The sequence below is a fragment of the Clarias gariepinus genome, chromosome 1, assembly GCF_024256425.1.
Source record: "Clarias gariepinus isolate MV-2021 ecotype Netherlands chromosome 1, CGAR_prim_01v2, whole genome shotgun sequence".
NCBI classification, from domain to species: Eukaryota; Metazoa; Chordata; class Actinopteri; order Siluriformes; family Clariidae; genus Clarias; species Clarias gariepinus.
Window position 1 is genome coordinate 9,890,208 of NC_071100.1, and position 18,751 is coordinate 9,908,958.

General features: G+C 40.8%; 1 protein-coding gene across 1 annotated transcript in view; it reads right to left on the minus strand.

Moving 5' to 3' along the window:
• Nucleotides 1–9,749, minus strand: part of LOC128515988 (Fc receptor-like protein 5) — a 31,062-nt gene extending 21,313 nt beyond the window's left edge. The window contains exons 1-3 of the mRNA XM_053490317.1: nt 9,689–9,749; nt 7,471–7,817; nt 6,951–6,987 (exon numbers count right to left, since the gene is read on the minus strand). Of these exons, the coding sequence (XP_053346292.1) occupies nt 6,951–6,987; nt 7,471–7,817; nt 9,689–9,749 (445 nt within the window). The remainder of the gene's footprint in view (nt 1–6,950; nt 6,988–7,470; nt 7,818–9,688) is intronic.
• Nucleotides 9,750–18,751: the final 9,002 nt, after the last annotated feature.

Consider the following 18,751-nt stretch of genomic DNA (forward strand, 5'->3'; position numbering starts at 1 on the left):
AGCGTCGGGTCACGGGTGCCGGTATAAAGCCGGAACCGGCAAGCGACCCGGCACCGAGAGATGAAGCAGCGCGCTGGTTACTCAAAGAGAGAGAGAGAGAGATTGTTTGAGGTTGCAGTGGATTATTTTCCCCAGGACTCATCAATTCCCATCTCCTTCCGTTTTCTCGGACTTTTCATCTTAACCCGGTGAGGCCGAGCCATCTCTCCCGTACACCATTTCACACACAACAATATCACTGACTATCATACACACACACACACCTGCATTTGACGCACACACTGTTTATATTTGTATATTTTTTTTTATATATTGGTTTGTGGTGCACCCTGTTTGTTTATTTATTGGTTCATTTTGTATAATACACTTTGGTCTGTTTTAGTAAATGTTCTTGTGTCACGTCTTATATTGTCCTTGGTTGCGCAATACCGGAAGTGCTGTTTACAAGCCCATATTTTGATTCTCGACCCCGTTGCATAGTAACTAGCGGTTTAAAATAAATTCAAGCGCTACATAGTGGTGGCCCGTACGGGGAATTGGTATTTTTGGGGTATTTTCCGATGTTGTGTGGCGTGGCTGAACAAAATGGACGCTAATAATGCTAATGCTAGTGGTAGGCTAGCCGGCTTTGCTGTTGATAGTTATGTGCTGGATGATGCGGATAAGGCATTTTAACACGCCGTAACCCTACAGTTGAAATAGCTTCGTTGATTAGTTCTCTATATATATCTGATAGACATGATGATGACAATAATGATGATAATGTTGTTGCTCATGTGACTAATATTGATGTGGTGCACACACTACAAAATGAACTAAATTAATGCAAGGTGGATATGGTGGCGCTTACAGATAAAGTAAGCTCAGTAGAGCGGGATTTTAGACAGTCCCTAGACAGCAGTGTCAACCGAGAAATCAGTCTTTGTGACGCAGTGGACGCGAGCTTGGAAGGGCTGAAGTGCTACTGCCAGGAGGCTCTCGAGAAAATGGAGAGAGCCATCGTTGACTGTTTTCTACGTCGTGACGTCATCTGAGAAAACCAGATGAAGAGACTGCGTCTCACTAGTACGCCCACCAGCCACAGGTTACAGGCCTGCACCCCTGCACAATAATCTCAGGATCAACATTTGCCCAGCACTTCAATCACTACAGCTACGGCCAAGGTAAAGCACCCTAGCAGTCATGATATCTACGACATTTCTCCTTGTTTTCCAGTACACTTCTCTGCTCAGCCTTCCTCCTCAGTCTCACCCTCTTCTCCTTCTCTTTATGCTCGACCACCCATCTGCGTGGAGTTTCCAGCCTTTGGCAACACGTCAGAGACAGCTGATGTGTTCAACTTCATTAAGCAAGCCGAGAATTATTTAGAGATCAGACCACTGACTGCTAGGAACCCTCGGCACGGTTCTACGTGGACCAGCTCTAAGTTGGTGGAAGGCGGAGAAAGGCAAGGTGAAGGATTGGAAGTCTTTTAAACAGGCATTTATGGCAGCGTTTTTACCTGATGACTACCTCACAGAAGGTGAAGTTGTTTGTTTATTTATTGGTTACAACAGCCGGGACAACGCCTGAGAGACTTCACCTATGACCACTGGGCCCTCTGTCTAAAGTGGAAGCTGGATATTTTCGAGGAAGAACTAGTGGGGCGAATCCTGCAGAACATCAACCCAAAAGTGGCCGGATGTCTACACAACAGCTGGTGAAAAGAGGTTCCAGGGTAGAGAAAGACTGCGAGGACTGTTTAAATCTGAGTCCAGATACCATTTCTCAAGAGCCATCGAGCCACGAACCATGTCTAGCCATCATGAACACTAAAGGTTTCACCGACCTACCCAGTGACCTATGTGAGATAGTCCAAGCCCAACAGGAGGACCCTACTATCTTAAAGCTGCTTTCTACGGACCATCCAAGAAGCACACTAGGGTCTCCTTCGAACATCATCAAGGGGCATTATATCGCCGGGTACCAGTAAAACGCGGAGAGAAGCCCCAGCTGGTGGTTCCCCAGGTATTAATTAAAACCTTTCTCCATTTCTACCACGACAATCCCAGGGGAGGACACCAGAGGCAACTTAAAACCCTGCTGAGGTTGCTAGATGTGGCATGGTGGCCGACGGTGCGAAAAGACCTCTGACACTACATGAGAACATGCAGCGTTTGTCAACGACACAGAACAGAAAACGCTAAACCTAGCAGACCACTAGCAAGGCTTACCAATATCTCGTCAACACCTGCTTATACAAACTACTCATCACTGGACAGACACAGATTTATCACGGAGGAAGTGAAACACTGAGTAAAACATCCTGAATCCCAACAAGCCAGATATCACAATACCCGGAGGAAAGAAGCACACTTTCACCCGGGAGAACTGGTCGGGATAAGAATTAGCTCACTCTCCTCCCCGGCAAAGAGATTTTCTGCACAGCTAGCGCCCAAGTGGGAGGGACCAGCAGAATTAAAGAAAAGAAAAGAAAAGAAAAGGACCAATTAACTACACAGTGTCTTGGGGCAATCCACAAAAAACTAATTTATTGAATGTGGTGAATCTGAAGCGCTTTTACGGACATTCTCCTCAGACGCCGGAGGCTTGGGGCGCGGGGGGGGGGGGCGGGGGTGGGGGGGGCGGTCTATGTAGCGCGGCCACATAAAGGGGCATTTTAAATAGCAGGAAAAGGATTAAGGAGCTAATGCTGCTCACCTGCACAATGAAATAGGCTCTATATGGACAATATTGTCCTAATAGACAAGTGTTGGTCCCAGGGTTAAGCTCTCGCGAGCATGCGCGACCGCAGCGCGAGAGAGCCCAGAAGCGGCATCGGGTCACGGGAGTAATTGTTTTTGTGTCGCGTCAATGGAACAAACTTTATAGGTGCTGAGATTGCATTGCGTGAAGCTATCCAACAGTGGAATCAGTCAAAAATTGAAGGCGTCCTCATGCAAAAGGGAATACAATGGATATTTAATCCTGCTGAGCCTCATTTCGGTGGAATATGGGAAAGGCAAATAAGATCAGTTAAAAAAATCTTGAGGTCCGTACCAAAAGAACAAACACTAAACTTATTTCAAGATGGCGCCGGTAAGGTCATCTGCCGTCACGACTGCTCCGACCACCTTTTCTTTGTTTTCGTTTTTTAAGTTAGTTTTCAGCGTTTGTAAATCGGCAAAATTACCACCATGGAGTACATTAGTTATGATAGAGACACTCTTGTTTCTATTGGTGTACAATGTACTCACAATTCGACGTTTTTAACTCCGGATCGGAGCTGGCCGAGTGAGATCCTGAGGGACAACAAAGGACGCGACGCAAAGCGGCGGCACACCTCTGCCTAGCATCCTGCTCGCCAACGTCCAGTCACTGGAAAACAAGCTCGATGACCTCAGGGCCAGAATAAAGTTCCAGAGAGACATTCGGGACTGCAATTTCCTCTGCTTCACCGAGACATGACTGAACCCAGCGGTGCCGGACCACGCAATCCAGCGGGCCGAGTTCTTCTCGGTTCACCGCATGAACAGGACACGGGACTCGGGGAAGTCAAGGGGAGGCGGCGTGTGTTTAATGGTGAACAGCAGCTGGTGCAACAGTGCGAGCGTTGTTCCTCTCACACGCTCCTGCACACCAAATCTGGAACTACTGTCCATCATGTGTCGTCCTTTTTACCTTCCTCGGGAGTTCACATCGGTCATAATCAGTGCCGTTTATATTCCACCACAAGCGGACATGGACACTGCCTTATGCGAGCTGCATGAGGCACTCACACAGCACCAGACACAATACCGGGACGCTGCGCTTATTTTGGCGGGGGACTTTAACAGTGCCAACCTCAAACGCGCAGCGCCAAACTTTTATCAGCACATCACCTGCCCCACCAGGGGAGAAAGGACACTGGACCACTGCTATACAACTGTCAAGGACGGCTACAAGGCACAATCTTGTCCACCGTTTGCCAAATCCGACCACGCCGCCATCTTCCTCATGCCAAAATACAAACAAAGGCTGAAACAGGAAGTTCCGGTTCAGAGGGAGGTCGCGTGCTGGACGGACTAATCGGTGGCCGCGTTACAGGTGACGCAGACTGGGACATGTTCAGAACCAGCTCCGATGATGACGTCAGCGTGTTTACGGAAGCGGTTGTGGGATTCATTGGGAAACTAGCGGATGATACCGTGAAGAAAAAGACTATTAAAACGTTTCCCAACCAGAAGCCGTGGGTGGATAAAACCATCCGCAACGCTCTGAAATCTCGCACCGCTGCCTAAAACACGGGACTCACGTTGGGGGACATGGAACCGTACAAGGCTGCGTCATACAGTGTCCGGAAGGCGGTGAAAGAGGCGAAGCAGCGCTACGGAAGAAAACTAGAGTCACAGCTCCAACAGAGTGACTCTAGGAGCCTGTGGCAGGGATTAAGGACAATAACGGATTATAAAGCACCAACAACCGGTATGCCGAATGCGGATGTGACTCTGGCAGACGAGCTGAACATTTTCTATGCTTGCTTCGAGGCTGCAGCTAAAGACGCTAGCGATGCTAATGCTAGCGGCGCTAACGGCTGCAGACAGGAAGTCACTGCCAGCACCGGAAGCGCGTTCATCATCACCGAGCATGACGTGAGGAGAGCCTTCAAGAGAGTGTACACCAGGAAAGCAGCAGGACCAGACGGCATCTCAGGTCGTATTTTCAGAGCCTGCGCAGACCAGCTAGCACCTGTGTTCACTGAGATTTTCAACATCTCTTTATCTCAGTTGGTGATCCCCACATGCTTCAAAGAGTCCATCATTGTTCCTGTCCCAAAGAAACCACATCCTGCTTCACTCAATGACTTTTGCCCTGTAGCCCTCACTTCAGTAGTGATGAAGTACTTTGAACGTCTGGTCAGAGACTTCATCATTTCTTCACTACCCGACACACTGGACCCACTACAGTTCGCATACCGTCCAAATCGTTCCACAGACGATGCCATCTCTCATCTACTCCACACATCACTCACTCACCTGGACACTCGGAGGGGGAATTATGGTAAAATGCTCTTCATCGACTACAGCTCTGCATTCAATACCATAATTCCCTACACACTCACCACCAAGCTGGAGCACCTGGGACTCAGCTCATCTATGTGTCAGTGGATCTCCAACTTCCTAACTGACAGACCACAGGCAGTAAGGATGGGCGGACATGTCTCAGCCTCCATCACTCTCAGCACTGGAGCCCCCCAGGGGTATTTTCTGAGCCCCCTGCTGTACTCTTTGTACACATATGACTGTGTGGCCACTACCAGCTCCACCACCATCATTAAGTTTGCTGACGACACCGTCGTCGTGGGCCTGATCTCTGATAACAACGAAACGGCCTAGCTGAAGGAGATTAGGAATCTGGAGAACTAGTGCCAGAGGAACAACCTCCTTCTAAACATCAGTAAGACAAAGGAGCTGATAGTGGACTTCAGCACTAAGCAGGAGAGGAACTACCAGACCCCCGTCATCAACGAGAGCCCAGTGGAGAAAGTGGACAGTTTCAAATACCTCGGTGTTTACATCACGCAGGACCTGTCATGGTCCTGTCACATCAACACCGTGGTGAAAAAGACCCGGCAGCGTCTCTACCACCTCAGACGCTTGAGAGACTTCTGACTGCCCTCCAAGGTGCTCAGGAACTTTTACTCCTGCACCAAAGAGAGCATCCTGACGGGAAACATCTCAACCTGGTTCGGGAACAGCACCATGCAGGACAGACGAGCTCTACAGAGGGTGGTGCGATCAGCTGAGCGCATCATCCGCACCGAGCTCCCTGACCTGCACTCAATCTACAGCAGGCGGTGCTGGACCAAGGCCAGGAAGATTGTGAAGGACCTCAGCCATCTCAACAATGGACTGTTCTCTCTGTTGAGGTCAGGAAAGCGATTCCGCTTCCGGAAGGCCAACACAGAGAGACTGAGGAGGAGCTTCTTCCCACAGGCGATAAGGTCTCTCAATCACACCACCACACAGTACTGACACACATATGGTTTTTACACACACACACTGGACATTCTGGACATTCGTTTACACTAGTGGCCACTGCACAACTACACCTGGTGGTCACAAGTCACAAGTCACTTTACATAAATCACTTTTTAAGCATTTTTTGCACGGCACTTGACACTTTAAATATGTGAAACTTGCCTCCTGGACTTTTTAAAAAAGAGGACATTTATGCACGTCGCAAGTGGAAGCAAATTTAATACCTTGCCGACCTATTCTGGAAGCGATGGGTGCGTGAATACTTGTCCTTGCTTCAGGAGCGCCAAAAACGGTCTTAAGTGAGAAAAAACCTCACGATCGGAGACGTAGCTCGAAGCTACAGAACACAGCAAACGACTTGTCGTGACTACAGTGGATTTATGCAAGAAACTGTAACTACCGTTGTACTTTGATGTTGAAAATAAACAAGAGACAAAGAAATCAACGAAACGTCTGGAGTCGTGAGTGACACTGTGTAACAAAGGGACACGCGTCAGAACTTGTGAATAACATGCACGTACATATATATATATATATATATATATATATATATATATATATAAAATTTAATTTTGTGCATATTGTTTGGTGGGAACTCACTGAAAACCTCATACGGAAAGACGGAGTTTAAGACCAGAACTGGCTGACAGGTGAAAAACTATGTCTATTTAATGACATTGAGACAATAATCAGCCAGGTTTGGTTTACCTGCTCTACTGTAACTGATTCAGCTCATGAGAAAACCTAGACAGAGACACTGTGTTGCTGCCTTCAGGTAATATTACAATTACAGAACATTTAGAAATTTCAAAACATTACTGAAATAAACTTGTTACAGTAAGTGTCTCTTGTTGAACAGTTCTCCTATTTGGAGACTTAGAATCATGAATATTTCATAAGAAAACATTTCCATTTACCTTTAAACAATAAACACGATGCGTGAAGACTCACCATGCACTGTGATGTTGACAGGATTACTGTTTTCTCCAGATTCAGACTCACACCAGTAAACTCCAGTGTGTGCTGTGGAGAGGGAGCTGATTTTACATGTAGATCCTGTAACTGATCCCCACCATGAGTGTGAACAATCTGACACACTGTCACTGTGGTTGTATCGTCTCACTGTCCATCCAGTAGAGTTACTCTGGTCCTCACAGCTCAGTGAGAGAGAGTCACCAGTAAAGTGTTGAGTTCTGTTGGGATTGATGATCAGAGAGACTAGAGGAGATTCACCTTAAACATAAGGCACACAACTGTTTATTTATGCAGTAATAAAGAGTGCTGCTCTATGTGAATGAGAATAATCCTCTACCAGTGCTTAGGGCTATGCAACTGCCTTTAACATTCCTCACTTGGGAGGGAGAATATAAAGAGTTTTACATGAAACATAATCACAGATATGATTCTGCATGAATTAAATTAAAGCTGTGCAAATGTTTAGATTTTATTTACGCATCTATATTCAACACACCAGCACACGGGTGTTTAATTTTTCCTCACCAGTGATCCATAGTGGCTGTGGACGACTGCGATCTGTCTGAACCTGCTGTCCGTCTCTCTCAACACTGCACATATAAACTCCTGTGTGATTACGAGTGACAGGACTGATAGTGTAGGAGCCTCGAGATCCTCTGCTGCTGTCTGAGAGGAGTTCCTCTTTATACATGATATCTCCATCACTGTCTCTGTAGGTAACATGTCTGTACCAGCTGAATGTCAAATTTTTAGAGAAGTCTGTAACCTCACAGCTTAGAGTCACTGAGTCTCCTTCAGTCAGCCAGTTCTGTGGAGATACACTCAGTACTGGACGTGGTCTCACTGTTACACAGGAAATACACAAATATACTTGAAGCCATACATTTCCATTTATGTACACAACAATCATTCCATACCTCAACGATCACAAAAAAAAACTAAAATAGTAAGAAAAAATACTAAATAGGATTAGATGAAGGCATTAGAAATGTATTTGTTCTCCTTGACCTCATTAATGGCTGATTTTTTTTTTGCTGAATAAGTCAAATCACCTGTATGCACTGGTCTGTGTGTCACACATGGGAGACTGAATCTCCCTGATAAATACACAACTGTTAAAATTTGACATCTCACTTTCTACAGATCAAGTCAAATTATTTTGTTTGAATTATATATTATAATCCTTATTTTAGAATTACAGAAGCAGGATGAACAGTCGTGTTATATATTTATTAAGAATCCTCACATTGTTTTAATTTACTTGAGTTGGTAAGAACAGTTTTCTCAGGTCTGAACATTTAATAAATGAAAGTTATAAGTGTAAAGACACTCAAACTCATACAAGTCAATACAAGTTCCTTTAAACACACTTAGCACTACTTTACTCTATAATATGCAGATAGAAAAGAGCAAAGAAAATAAAGAATAAGCCACTGTATCCAGTGGTTAGGGGTTGGGTGGGAATCAAACCTGGGCCTTACACATGGCAGGTGAGAAACATCCCACTGAGCCACCAATACCCCAATAATACAGTGTAGTACGGATATATCAAAATTATAATTAAATACTGTAATTGTAATGAAGTTTTTGTAATGGGTTTCATTTCCTAAATGAAAGTGTTACTTTTACCGATACATTTCCCCTAAGCACCTTCATTATTCATTACAGTTTCAGTTAGTGATATAATGCCTGTCTTCTGCCAACACGGAAAAACCCTATATAAAACATATATGTTTTAATATAGGTTTGATATAGGTTTTTTAATATATGTGACATATATAAAATTGGCCGTTTTCCTATATTATATGTACATATATGTGTACATATATACGTGCATATATGTACCTATATATACATGCATACATGTACCTATGTGCATATATGCACCTATATTTTTACCTAGATAATAGTAAAATTATTAAAATCCATAGCTGTTAGACAACATAAATAAAAGCCCAAAATGTAGAAATTTTTTATTTTTAATTTTTTTAAGAACAATCAAATAGTAAAAGAACAAAAATATAGTACAAGAACAAAAATAAGACAAAAAAACTCAACAGGAAGAAAACATATACTGTATATATTTTGAGGACCTTCTCAGCTTCGTGAGCTTTAAATTGATAGATGTGCCTGTTTGCCCTCGGGTGTCTGCCGGCCACTTCTTCAATGTAGCATCTAGAAAAGACAAAAATAAGACAGTATAATAATAATAAATGATTATTTATTAAAACTTCAGACGACAACAATTATTGCCACAAGGTTATTTGCTACACTATATGTTCTACAAAATAGAGGACTACACACCTTATAGCGCAATACCCCAGAAATGTGACTTTAGAAGAGGAAAGGTAGGATTAAGAAGTGAGCAAGCGATGAATTAGTACATAGGTCCCAAACAGATACAGTAACAATAATGGGTGCCCTACCTTATGCAGTCTCCAATGCCTAATAAACGCGACCAGCTGCTCCCCATCCCCTCTGGTTGGCTTTTCACCTTAAAGTAATATTTCAAAATTATTATTAAAGGGGGGTAAAATGAAGGTGGAGAAAGCAAGAGTTTTTTTATATACACATCACGTTTTCTTGAGGTTCAAGTAAATACAAAAATGGCAAGTAAAAAAGCGATGGCCCGCACACAAACATAATTTATTCCACAGAACATGACTGATTTTTTTTTTTTTAAGGACAGAAGAGATTAGGAACATGTTTTGTACCATTCAGGTTGCAGCTCCAACTCTCCAAGTTGAAGGTGCCCAGCAGCAGATTCCGCACCATGGCAGTAGCAGAGGTGGCAAGGCGGGATGCTCTCTACGCTTCTGCCTGGCAAAACACCCCAGAGTCCTTTCAATCTAAAAAATAATTTCACATCACAATATTAATTTATTGGCAACTTTTAAAAACTTTTTCATGTTTCATACTGATTCTTGCTTAGCTTCCCAATAGTTAATAGGATTTTATGTATAAAAGCAGATTAATGATAAAAATATAAAACAGTGTTATAAGCTAACCAAAACGGAGCCAAATACATATTAGCAACCATAATCTAAAGCTATCCAAAACAAGGGGAAATACATTAGAACATTTATAAACATCTGTAAACTCCATAAGGCATTAGCTTAGCCACCGGGAAATATCATGTTTGTGCTACATACAGAAAGGCAGCATGTTAGCATGATTTACCTAAACTATGTAAATGGCATTGAAAGCCAATGTGTCACACAAGCTGACAAGAGCTAGCTGAAGTGAGGAAAATATTTACTAATATTAGTTTAATATTATCAGAATAAGAGTTATATAAGACTTAATAACTTACTGGATATTCTCTCTTCAAAATGCTCCCGTTCGTCGTCAGGGCCACACAGTCTTCTTCTTAAGTAAATGTAAACTCCTCCCACTTTCCAGAACATTCTGAAGAGTTTCCTTGTCATCTTCCAAACGTGCAGAAAACTGAATCTGTGTGTAAACTCAAGCCTGTCTTTGTGTGTGTGTGTTTCATGCCGGTGTCCGGGGGCGGGGCCTAGTATGTAAATTAGCCGGACTGATTTCCGTGTGATTGGCGTGTGGGCGTGTCCTGCCTCGGGTCATTAGCAGATAATGCGACAGAAATTCTAAAATGTGTATAACTATAGTTAAATTCCATAACATGCCAATTACATGTGATACCAATTTCACGTGTTCGCACATAAGTTTTTGCTTTTTTTTTATTTAGTTAGTTCTTAGTTATTGCCTTGATAATAGAAAATATGAGCGCATCATGTATGACAGTTGCCAAAGTGAGATATGAGCTAAAATGACCAGATCCTGCCATGAGCTATATAGGAGACATATCTTGCATGTACATATAGGGCTTATATGTGGATATAAAGAAGCAATACAGGAGACCTATATGGCCTGTATATGCACATATATGCACCTCAATTTTGCCTATATGCAGCATATATATTATCATATATATGAATATATACTGCATATAGGCTTTATATATGCGCATATATCCCCATATAGGTGAGGATAAATGCGCATATATGGGTCAATGACGTGACGCCCGCTTTTTCTGTCCGGGTTAATTTTATTTTGCAGAAAAAACTAAAAAATACATAAAAATTTCTCATCTACTTGTTATACCTTCTTTACCTACTAAACCACTCTAACTTCTCCAAATTTTTTAGTTTTTCATCATTTTTCTGCTATCCGAAGTGCCAAAACACCATATGGGGCGACTGTCTGGCCTTGACTTTAGTTAGGACAACTGGTTTAAAAACACTTTAAATCAACTTAAATATATCTTTTTTCTTAGTTGGCATAATTTTAAACATGTTTTACATCCATTGACAAAACTATAAAGCATTTGCTCATATATTTTTATCATGATGTACAAACGAATGTTGTCCGAATTATGTTGATTCTATCCATTTCTTTCATTTGATCTAACCATAGAACGGCCAGTTTGGAGTGAGTGATGTTTGTAGTGAACTTATAGTTATGATTAAAACCTTCTGGACTTGCTAACGTGTAAGTAATGTAATATCGCTGAAACTATATTCCCTCGTATGAAACGGGGCATTAGCACATGTTCCTGACATACTGGTAACACTTTATCACACGTTTTTAACGTTATCAGTATATAATCCCTAATACTGGCAGCAATTTTACACGATTTAACGTTACTACAAGTAAAAGTACAAAAGTCCACAAGTTGACCGATTAAATTAACCATGTAAATTAAATAAAATGTGAAATTATATATATATAATTAAACATATATATATATATATATGTTTAATTATATATATATATATATATATATATATATATATATATATATTCCTATTTGCTTGGTATTAGTATCATGGATTAATGGGCGGAGCACTGTCTCACTTTGAGCTACAGTAGTGGTCACTTAGACCAACAAGCTGAGGTTAGCCATTACTATGAAGTTTAAAAGTAAACATGAAATGTTTATTCACTTTTGTGTTTAAAGGTCTGTTAGCTTTTCTGAAAGGGAATTATTTTACCCATACTGCAGACATTGGTAAGTCCCAGAATCCACAAATAAAAACATTATGTGGATACATTTTGAAATGGAAATGATACAATAGAATTGCAGTGAATTTATTAAATGTCAATGTCAAGTGTCAAGTGTCATCTTAATATCCTGAAATAAACTCCCTTGAAATGACAGAGCACTGAAAATTAGTAGTTGAATTATCTGATAATATCAGAGAATAATTTCAGTTATCCTGCAAAACTGAATTATGTTCATGGGTTTATTGTATTATCAGTAGTGAGCACTTACAAAGCAACAGAATGCAGTTATTTTAAAGGTGTGTGTGGGGTGGTGATTCTTTCTATACATACTGTAATTAAGATTTACTAAGAACTTGAGCCAGTCCAATTTTTGTTTTTACTTTTTTTTTCAGATCAGTAATGAGTTTCTGAGAATTACAACTGCTCCACTTCAAGCAAGATTGCTGGTTTCCTTGGACAAGCAACACTACAAACTCATTGAAATAATCAGAAACAAGGGAGGAATTGTCAGAGAGAAGACCAGAGATATAATCTTCATCTTCAAGTTCTTGATCTGGTATGTACTTGCTCAAAAAAGCAGAAATTAGCTTGTTGTCAAATGTAATATTGTGAATGGAAGCCACAGGAGCTGAGCAAGGCATTCAAATCAAGTTGGCTGTGAAACACTAAATTAAAACAAAACTAGCAGAATAAAACATTTTAGTTTAACTTGTTCACAGGTTAGTGAATGCTGTCTGAATACAGGTTTCATGTTTGCCATGTTCATTTTATTATGCTTTAAAAGCCTAACATAATACTATGTTTGTTTTTACATGCCTAGAGCCTGGAGGTGAATGTATGAAGAGAGTATCTCCTGAAATGTCTTATGGTGTATTTAGTGGAAGATGTGGACCAACTGTTTAAACACTGGTAAACGTTTTTTCATAAGGCATTTCAACCTTAGGACTGAAAAATGTTACGAGGTCAGTGGCATTATCAGCTGCAGCACAACCTTTACACAGGGCCATTATTTTTTTTTAATCAAAGTATGTATTTATATTAGTTACATACATGCTCCTTGAACTTGTGGAAAGACTTTACAGAAGAGCTGAAGCTGTTATAGCTGCAAATGTCCAACATCATATTAAACCCATCATATTAAGAAGTGGATGTTACTCAAGTTCATATGCATGTGAAGGCAGGCGAGCCAATACTTTTGGCAATATAATGTAATATATAATGTGTGTGTATATGTATGTCTGGTGTTTTGGCCTATTTATTAACATAATTAAATTTAACTTGATGCACCATAATCCTAGGTGTTTTTTTGCACTCATAGGGAGCATTAAGTGATTTTTACATTCATACATCAGACACTGTTTTGCCAAATAGAGCAACTTGTCGAACAAATGTGCTTTCTTTTATTAGGTTGTTCAGAAAGATGAAGCTCAGGCTGAACTTAAGAGGTACACGATGGCCCTGTTTGTCCTCAGGGAGGAAGCGGACTGTCTTCAGCCACCACAGGAAATCGGGATTGTGACTTAAGTTTCCATCAGTCGCACATGAATGTTCCATGTTTGGCCTTATCTATGTGTTAAACTTGAGCTATCCTGGTGAGCTCAAACACACATTTATGGCCCGGCAGAAAATATTCAGGGAACGTGTTCTATATTGACAGTAAAATATTAAATTTTGGCCACACTATTTGTCAAACAATTGTCAGATTTTCACATGGTTAGCAAATAGGATTATACAGTTTTTAAGCTAAAGTTATTAAAAATGCATTGTTTTATTGATTTTATTTTTGTTTTCTGTCTTTATTGGAGAAATTATTTAATAGTACAACATGGTATGGTTTCAAGGATGGTAATAAATGTTTTTGGAGGAAAACTTGTTTGCTCATTGTCTTCATTTTTAAATTACTTCTCTACAACTGAAATTTTTCTTAAGTTGTATCTTTTTTTATATATTTAAATTATGAATGCCTTAAATATTTATTCGATGCAACTTAAAAAAGTTAATTTTCTCAAACATTCAAAAAGTGGTTTATATCAAGTTTATAATTTCAGGTTAGATTTAGCAGAATATTTAGATTAAGTAATATAGCCAACTCATTTATTTTGATTTAGAACAACTTAAAAAATTTTGTTTGATTTAACTTCAGAAATTAGTTTACATGAACTTAAAATTTTTAAGTTACATGAAAATGTTTTATTTACATTACATCAATGCTAAAAATTTAGGTGTGACAGATTACTTCAATTTTTTTAAGTTGAGCCAGTGTTATATTTTTTTCAGTGTATATTACGGTCGCCCCAGATGACTTTTTTAAGGCCTTTTTTTTTTTTAAAGTCTTATCCGTCAATGACCCATATACTGCATATAGGCCTTCATATATGCGCATATATCCTCATATAGGTTCTTTCCATGTGCTTGCTTGTTTGTTTTTTGTTTTTTTCCTATATATACTTCTTCCTACAGTCCTTGGACTAATCTACCCCCGCCACCGCCAAAGAATAATACGAATAATAATCATTCCCATTCACAACTGTCTTTGACTGGTGGCACTTAGTTAGAAACCATTATCTTAGTGTAAGTAACTAACCAATGATGGAAGGTTCAAAGCACTTTTTGTAAGTCACTCTGGATAAGTGTCTTCCAAATTATTTCGCAAATGATATCTCAAAAAACATCCTAACAGGGCATGTTACATCTTAACATAGGACCCCTTCTTTGATATCACCTTCCCAATTCTTGCATCCATTGAACTTGTGAGTTTTTGGACAATTTCTGCTTGAATTTCTTTGCAGGATGTTGGAATAGCCTCCCAGAACTGCTGTTTTGATGTGAACTGCCTACAGTAAGTCAAAAACTCTATATACTTTGCCGAGGTCATTTTCACACCTTCTACCAGCTCTCTCCCCATGATTCCGGCCCAAAACATGACTCCACCACCTTCTTGTTGATGTCGCAGCCTTGTTGGGACATGGTGGCCATCCACCAACCATCCACTACTGTGTCAGTCGGTCTGTTACTGCTCCGGCTGCAGAGACTCTGCTTTTTTCCGAGCTCCGCCAGACTGACCAATTTTTCAACTTTTTCGTCCCCTTACGAAGAGTAACATATAACAGATAAGTATTTCATACTACCTTATAATATATTCACTCGAAACACGACACGTTGGTCATCGGAGACTCCATCGTCCGGCACGTGCGTGCTACCACGGCTAAAGGTAAGGCGTACACACGCTGTTTACCTGGTGCACATGTTCTTGATGTTGCTGCACAAGTGCCTGCGGCCCTGAGGAAGAACATTCGAGCTGTGGTTCTTCATGCTGGCACGAAGGACATCAAAGGAATTTAGTAAATCCATGAATGCGAGTGCTAAAGCGTCGTTATATCGTTTTCGTATAAGTTTATATAGTATAAGTTTTAATTGTTTTGCAGCACACCACTTCTAGCCGGCTTTCCATTAGCATCGCTAGCCCGTTAGCCCGGCTATCACAATTTTGTTTACGCTCTTTCACACCGGTTATTTCTATTTTTAGACACCATGTCGGTTGTGTCTCTGCCTCTGTGTGCAGATGAGGATACATTGGAGCTGCACCCGCTTCGCTCCTCTCCGCGAGACAGCACACGACACGTTGGTCATCGGAGACTCCATCGTCCGGCACGTGCGTGCTACCACGGCTAAAGGTAAGGCGTACACACGCTGTTTACCTGGTGCACGTGTTCTTGATGTTGCTGCACAAGTGCCTGCGGCCCTGAGGAAGAACATTCGAGCTGTGGTTCTTCATGCTGGCACGAAGGACATCAGGCTGAGGCAAACGGAGATCCTAAAGAAGGACTTCAGGAGCCTGGTTAAGAAGGTCCGCAGCACATCACCCACTTCCGACATTTTAGCGAGGAATCGAGAGGTTCAGTAGATTATTTGCCTTTAACGAATGGTTACAATCTTGGTGTCAACAACAGAGATTACCCTTTGTTGATAACTGGAATGTTTACTGGGAGCGTCCTAGGCTCTACCACACAGATGGCCTGCACCCTAGCAGAGCTGGAGCAGCCGTCCTTTCAGACAACATCTCCAGGACATTACGAACCATCTGACTGGCGGTAAGTCATACCTAAGATTCCAATCGCATTAGCCACATCACAACTCACCATACTGATAGACGCACACACATAGCTTGTCCTATAGAAATTGTGTCTGTTCCCCGAATAGTGAGAAAAAAGAATAAATTTGTTAAATCTGCCCGAAACAATCTGATAACCATAAAACCAGAAAAAGGCCAAATAAGTAATCAAAATCTACCTCTAACGTTTGGACTTCTTAACATTAGACCCCTTGCGCCTAAAGCAGTTATTGTTAATGAAATGATCTCGGATTATTGCCTTAACGCACTCTGCCTTACCGAAACCTGGCTTAAACCAAATGAATATATTGGTCTGAATGAGTCTACTCCGTTAGGATATTTCTATAAGCACGAGCCCCGTCTAACTGATCGTGGTGGTGTCGCCACTATCTACAATGATGTACTCACTGTTACTCAGAAAATAAGGCCCAGGTTTATTTGAAGTATATCATTTGAAGTGCTCATCATTAATGTTGCACTCAGTAAAATACATAATAAACCCGCGCTATATTTTACTCTGGCCACCGTGTACAGACCCCCGGGGTCATATGTCGATTCCCTTAAAGAATTTGGACATCTGCTATCAGACCTACTGGTTAACTCTGACAAAGTGTTAATAGTAGGAGACTTAACATTCATGTAGATGATGCTAACGACGCTTTAGCACTCGCATTTATGGATTTACTAAATTAATTTGGGGTTAAACAAAATATAAATGGAGCAACTCACCGCTTTAATCATACGCTAGATTTAATTATATCCCATGGTATAGATGTCTCTAATATAGAGATCTTACCTCAAAGTGATATTACAGATCATCACCTCCTGATATATACTCTACCCGTAGAACAGATTAGCTGTGTCTCCCCACGTTATCAATTTGTTAGAAATATGAATCCGACTACTAAAGACAGATTTACAAGTAATCTGACGGATCTGTCCCAAATTCTTATTAGACCCCTTGTTGCAGACGATCTAGTTGAGGTAACTAGCAGCATGGGCACTATTTTTACCAGTACATTAGACACTGTTGCCCCCGTCAGATTAAAAAAAGTCAGAGATAAAACACTTGCACCGTGGTACAATAGTCATACTCACGCACTAAAGAGAGCACCCATAACCTCGAGCGAAAATGGAGGAAAACTAAATTAGAAGTTTTTCGAATTGCGTATAAAGACAGTATGTGCAGACCCTAAAAACTGCTAGGACCGAGCATCTTAGCCAACTGATAGCAAGAAACCAAAACAATTCCAGGTTCTTATTTAGTACAGTGGCTTGCCTAACAAAACCTAAGATGCCCGCAGAGAGTATCCCATCACAGTTTAGAAGTGAAGAATTTATGGACTTCTTTAATGAAAAAATCAATAGTATCAGGAAGAAAATAACGGAGGTTCAACCTCTAATAGTATCACACGATCAAGTTCAGCCTAGAGCTTCACATTTAGATTTTCAGTGCTTTACAGGTATAGGACAGGAAGAGCTGTATAAACTTATCACCTCAGCTAAATCAACAACGTGCCTGTTAGACCCAATACCAACCAGATTTTTAAAAGAAGTCATGCTTACGGTTGGAGAGCCACTTCTAAACATTATTAATTCTACATTATGTCTAGGTCACGTCCCTAAACCTTTGAAGCTGGCAGTTATTAAGCCGCTTCTTAAAAAATCTAATTTGGACGCGAATGAAATAACAAATTACAGACCGATTTCAAACCTTCCGTTCATATCAAAAAAATTAGAAAAAGTAGTATCAGCTCAAATATGCACATTCTTGCAGGGAAACAACATCCAAGAAGAATTTCAGTCAGGTTTCAGGCCCCATCATAGTACAGAAACTGCACGAGTTAAGATTGCGAGCGACTTGTTTTTAGCTTCAGACCAAGGCTGCATCTCAATACTAGTCTTACTTGATCTTAGTGCTGCATTCAACACCATAAATCATAATATTCTCATAGATCGCCTACAAAATCATATAGGTATTCAGGGGCAGGCATTAAAATGGTTTAGATCATACCTGTCTGATCGATACCATTTTGTAGATCTAAACGGAGTACCGTCTGATGTAATGCCAGTAAAATATGGGGTCCCACAAGGGTCAGTTTTAGGACCGCTGCTGTTCTCAATATACATGTTTCCCAGATAAAAATACCCAAGTTGTCTAGATTAACCGAGTGTGTCCAGGACATAAAAGATTGGATGACCAATAACTTTCTTTTACAAAATTTAGATAAGACAGAGATATTACTCATCGGCCCAAAAACCAGCACACAACAGCTTTCACAATTTAGCCTGTGTTTAGAAGGATGTACTGTTACTACCAGCTCAACAGTAAAAGACCCGGGCGTAATATTAGACAGTAACTTGTCTTTTGAAAATCATATTTTCAATATCACAAAAACAGCCTTTTTCCATCTTAGAAATATTGCCAAACTTAGAAGTATCCTATCCGTATCTGATGCAGAAAAGCTAGTTTATGCATTTATGACCTCCAGACTGGACTATTGTAATGCATTACTAGGTGGTTGTCCTGCATCCTCAATAAACAAGCTACAGTTAGTCCAAAATGCAGCCGCCAGGGTTCTCACTAGATCCAGAAAATATGATCATATAACACCTATATTATCATCACTGCACTGGC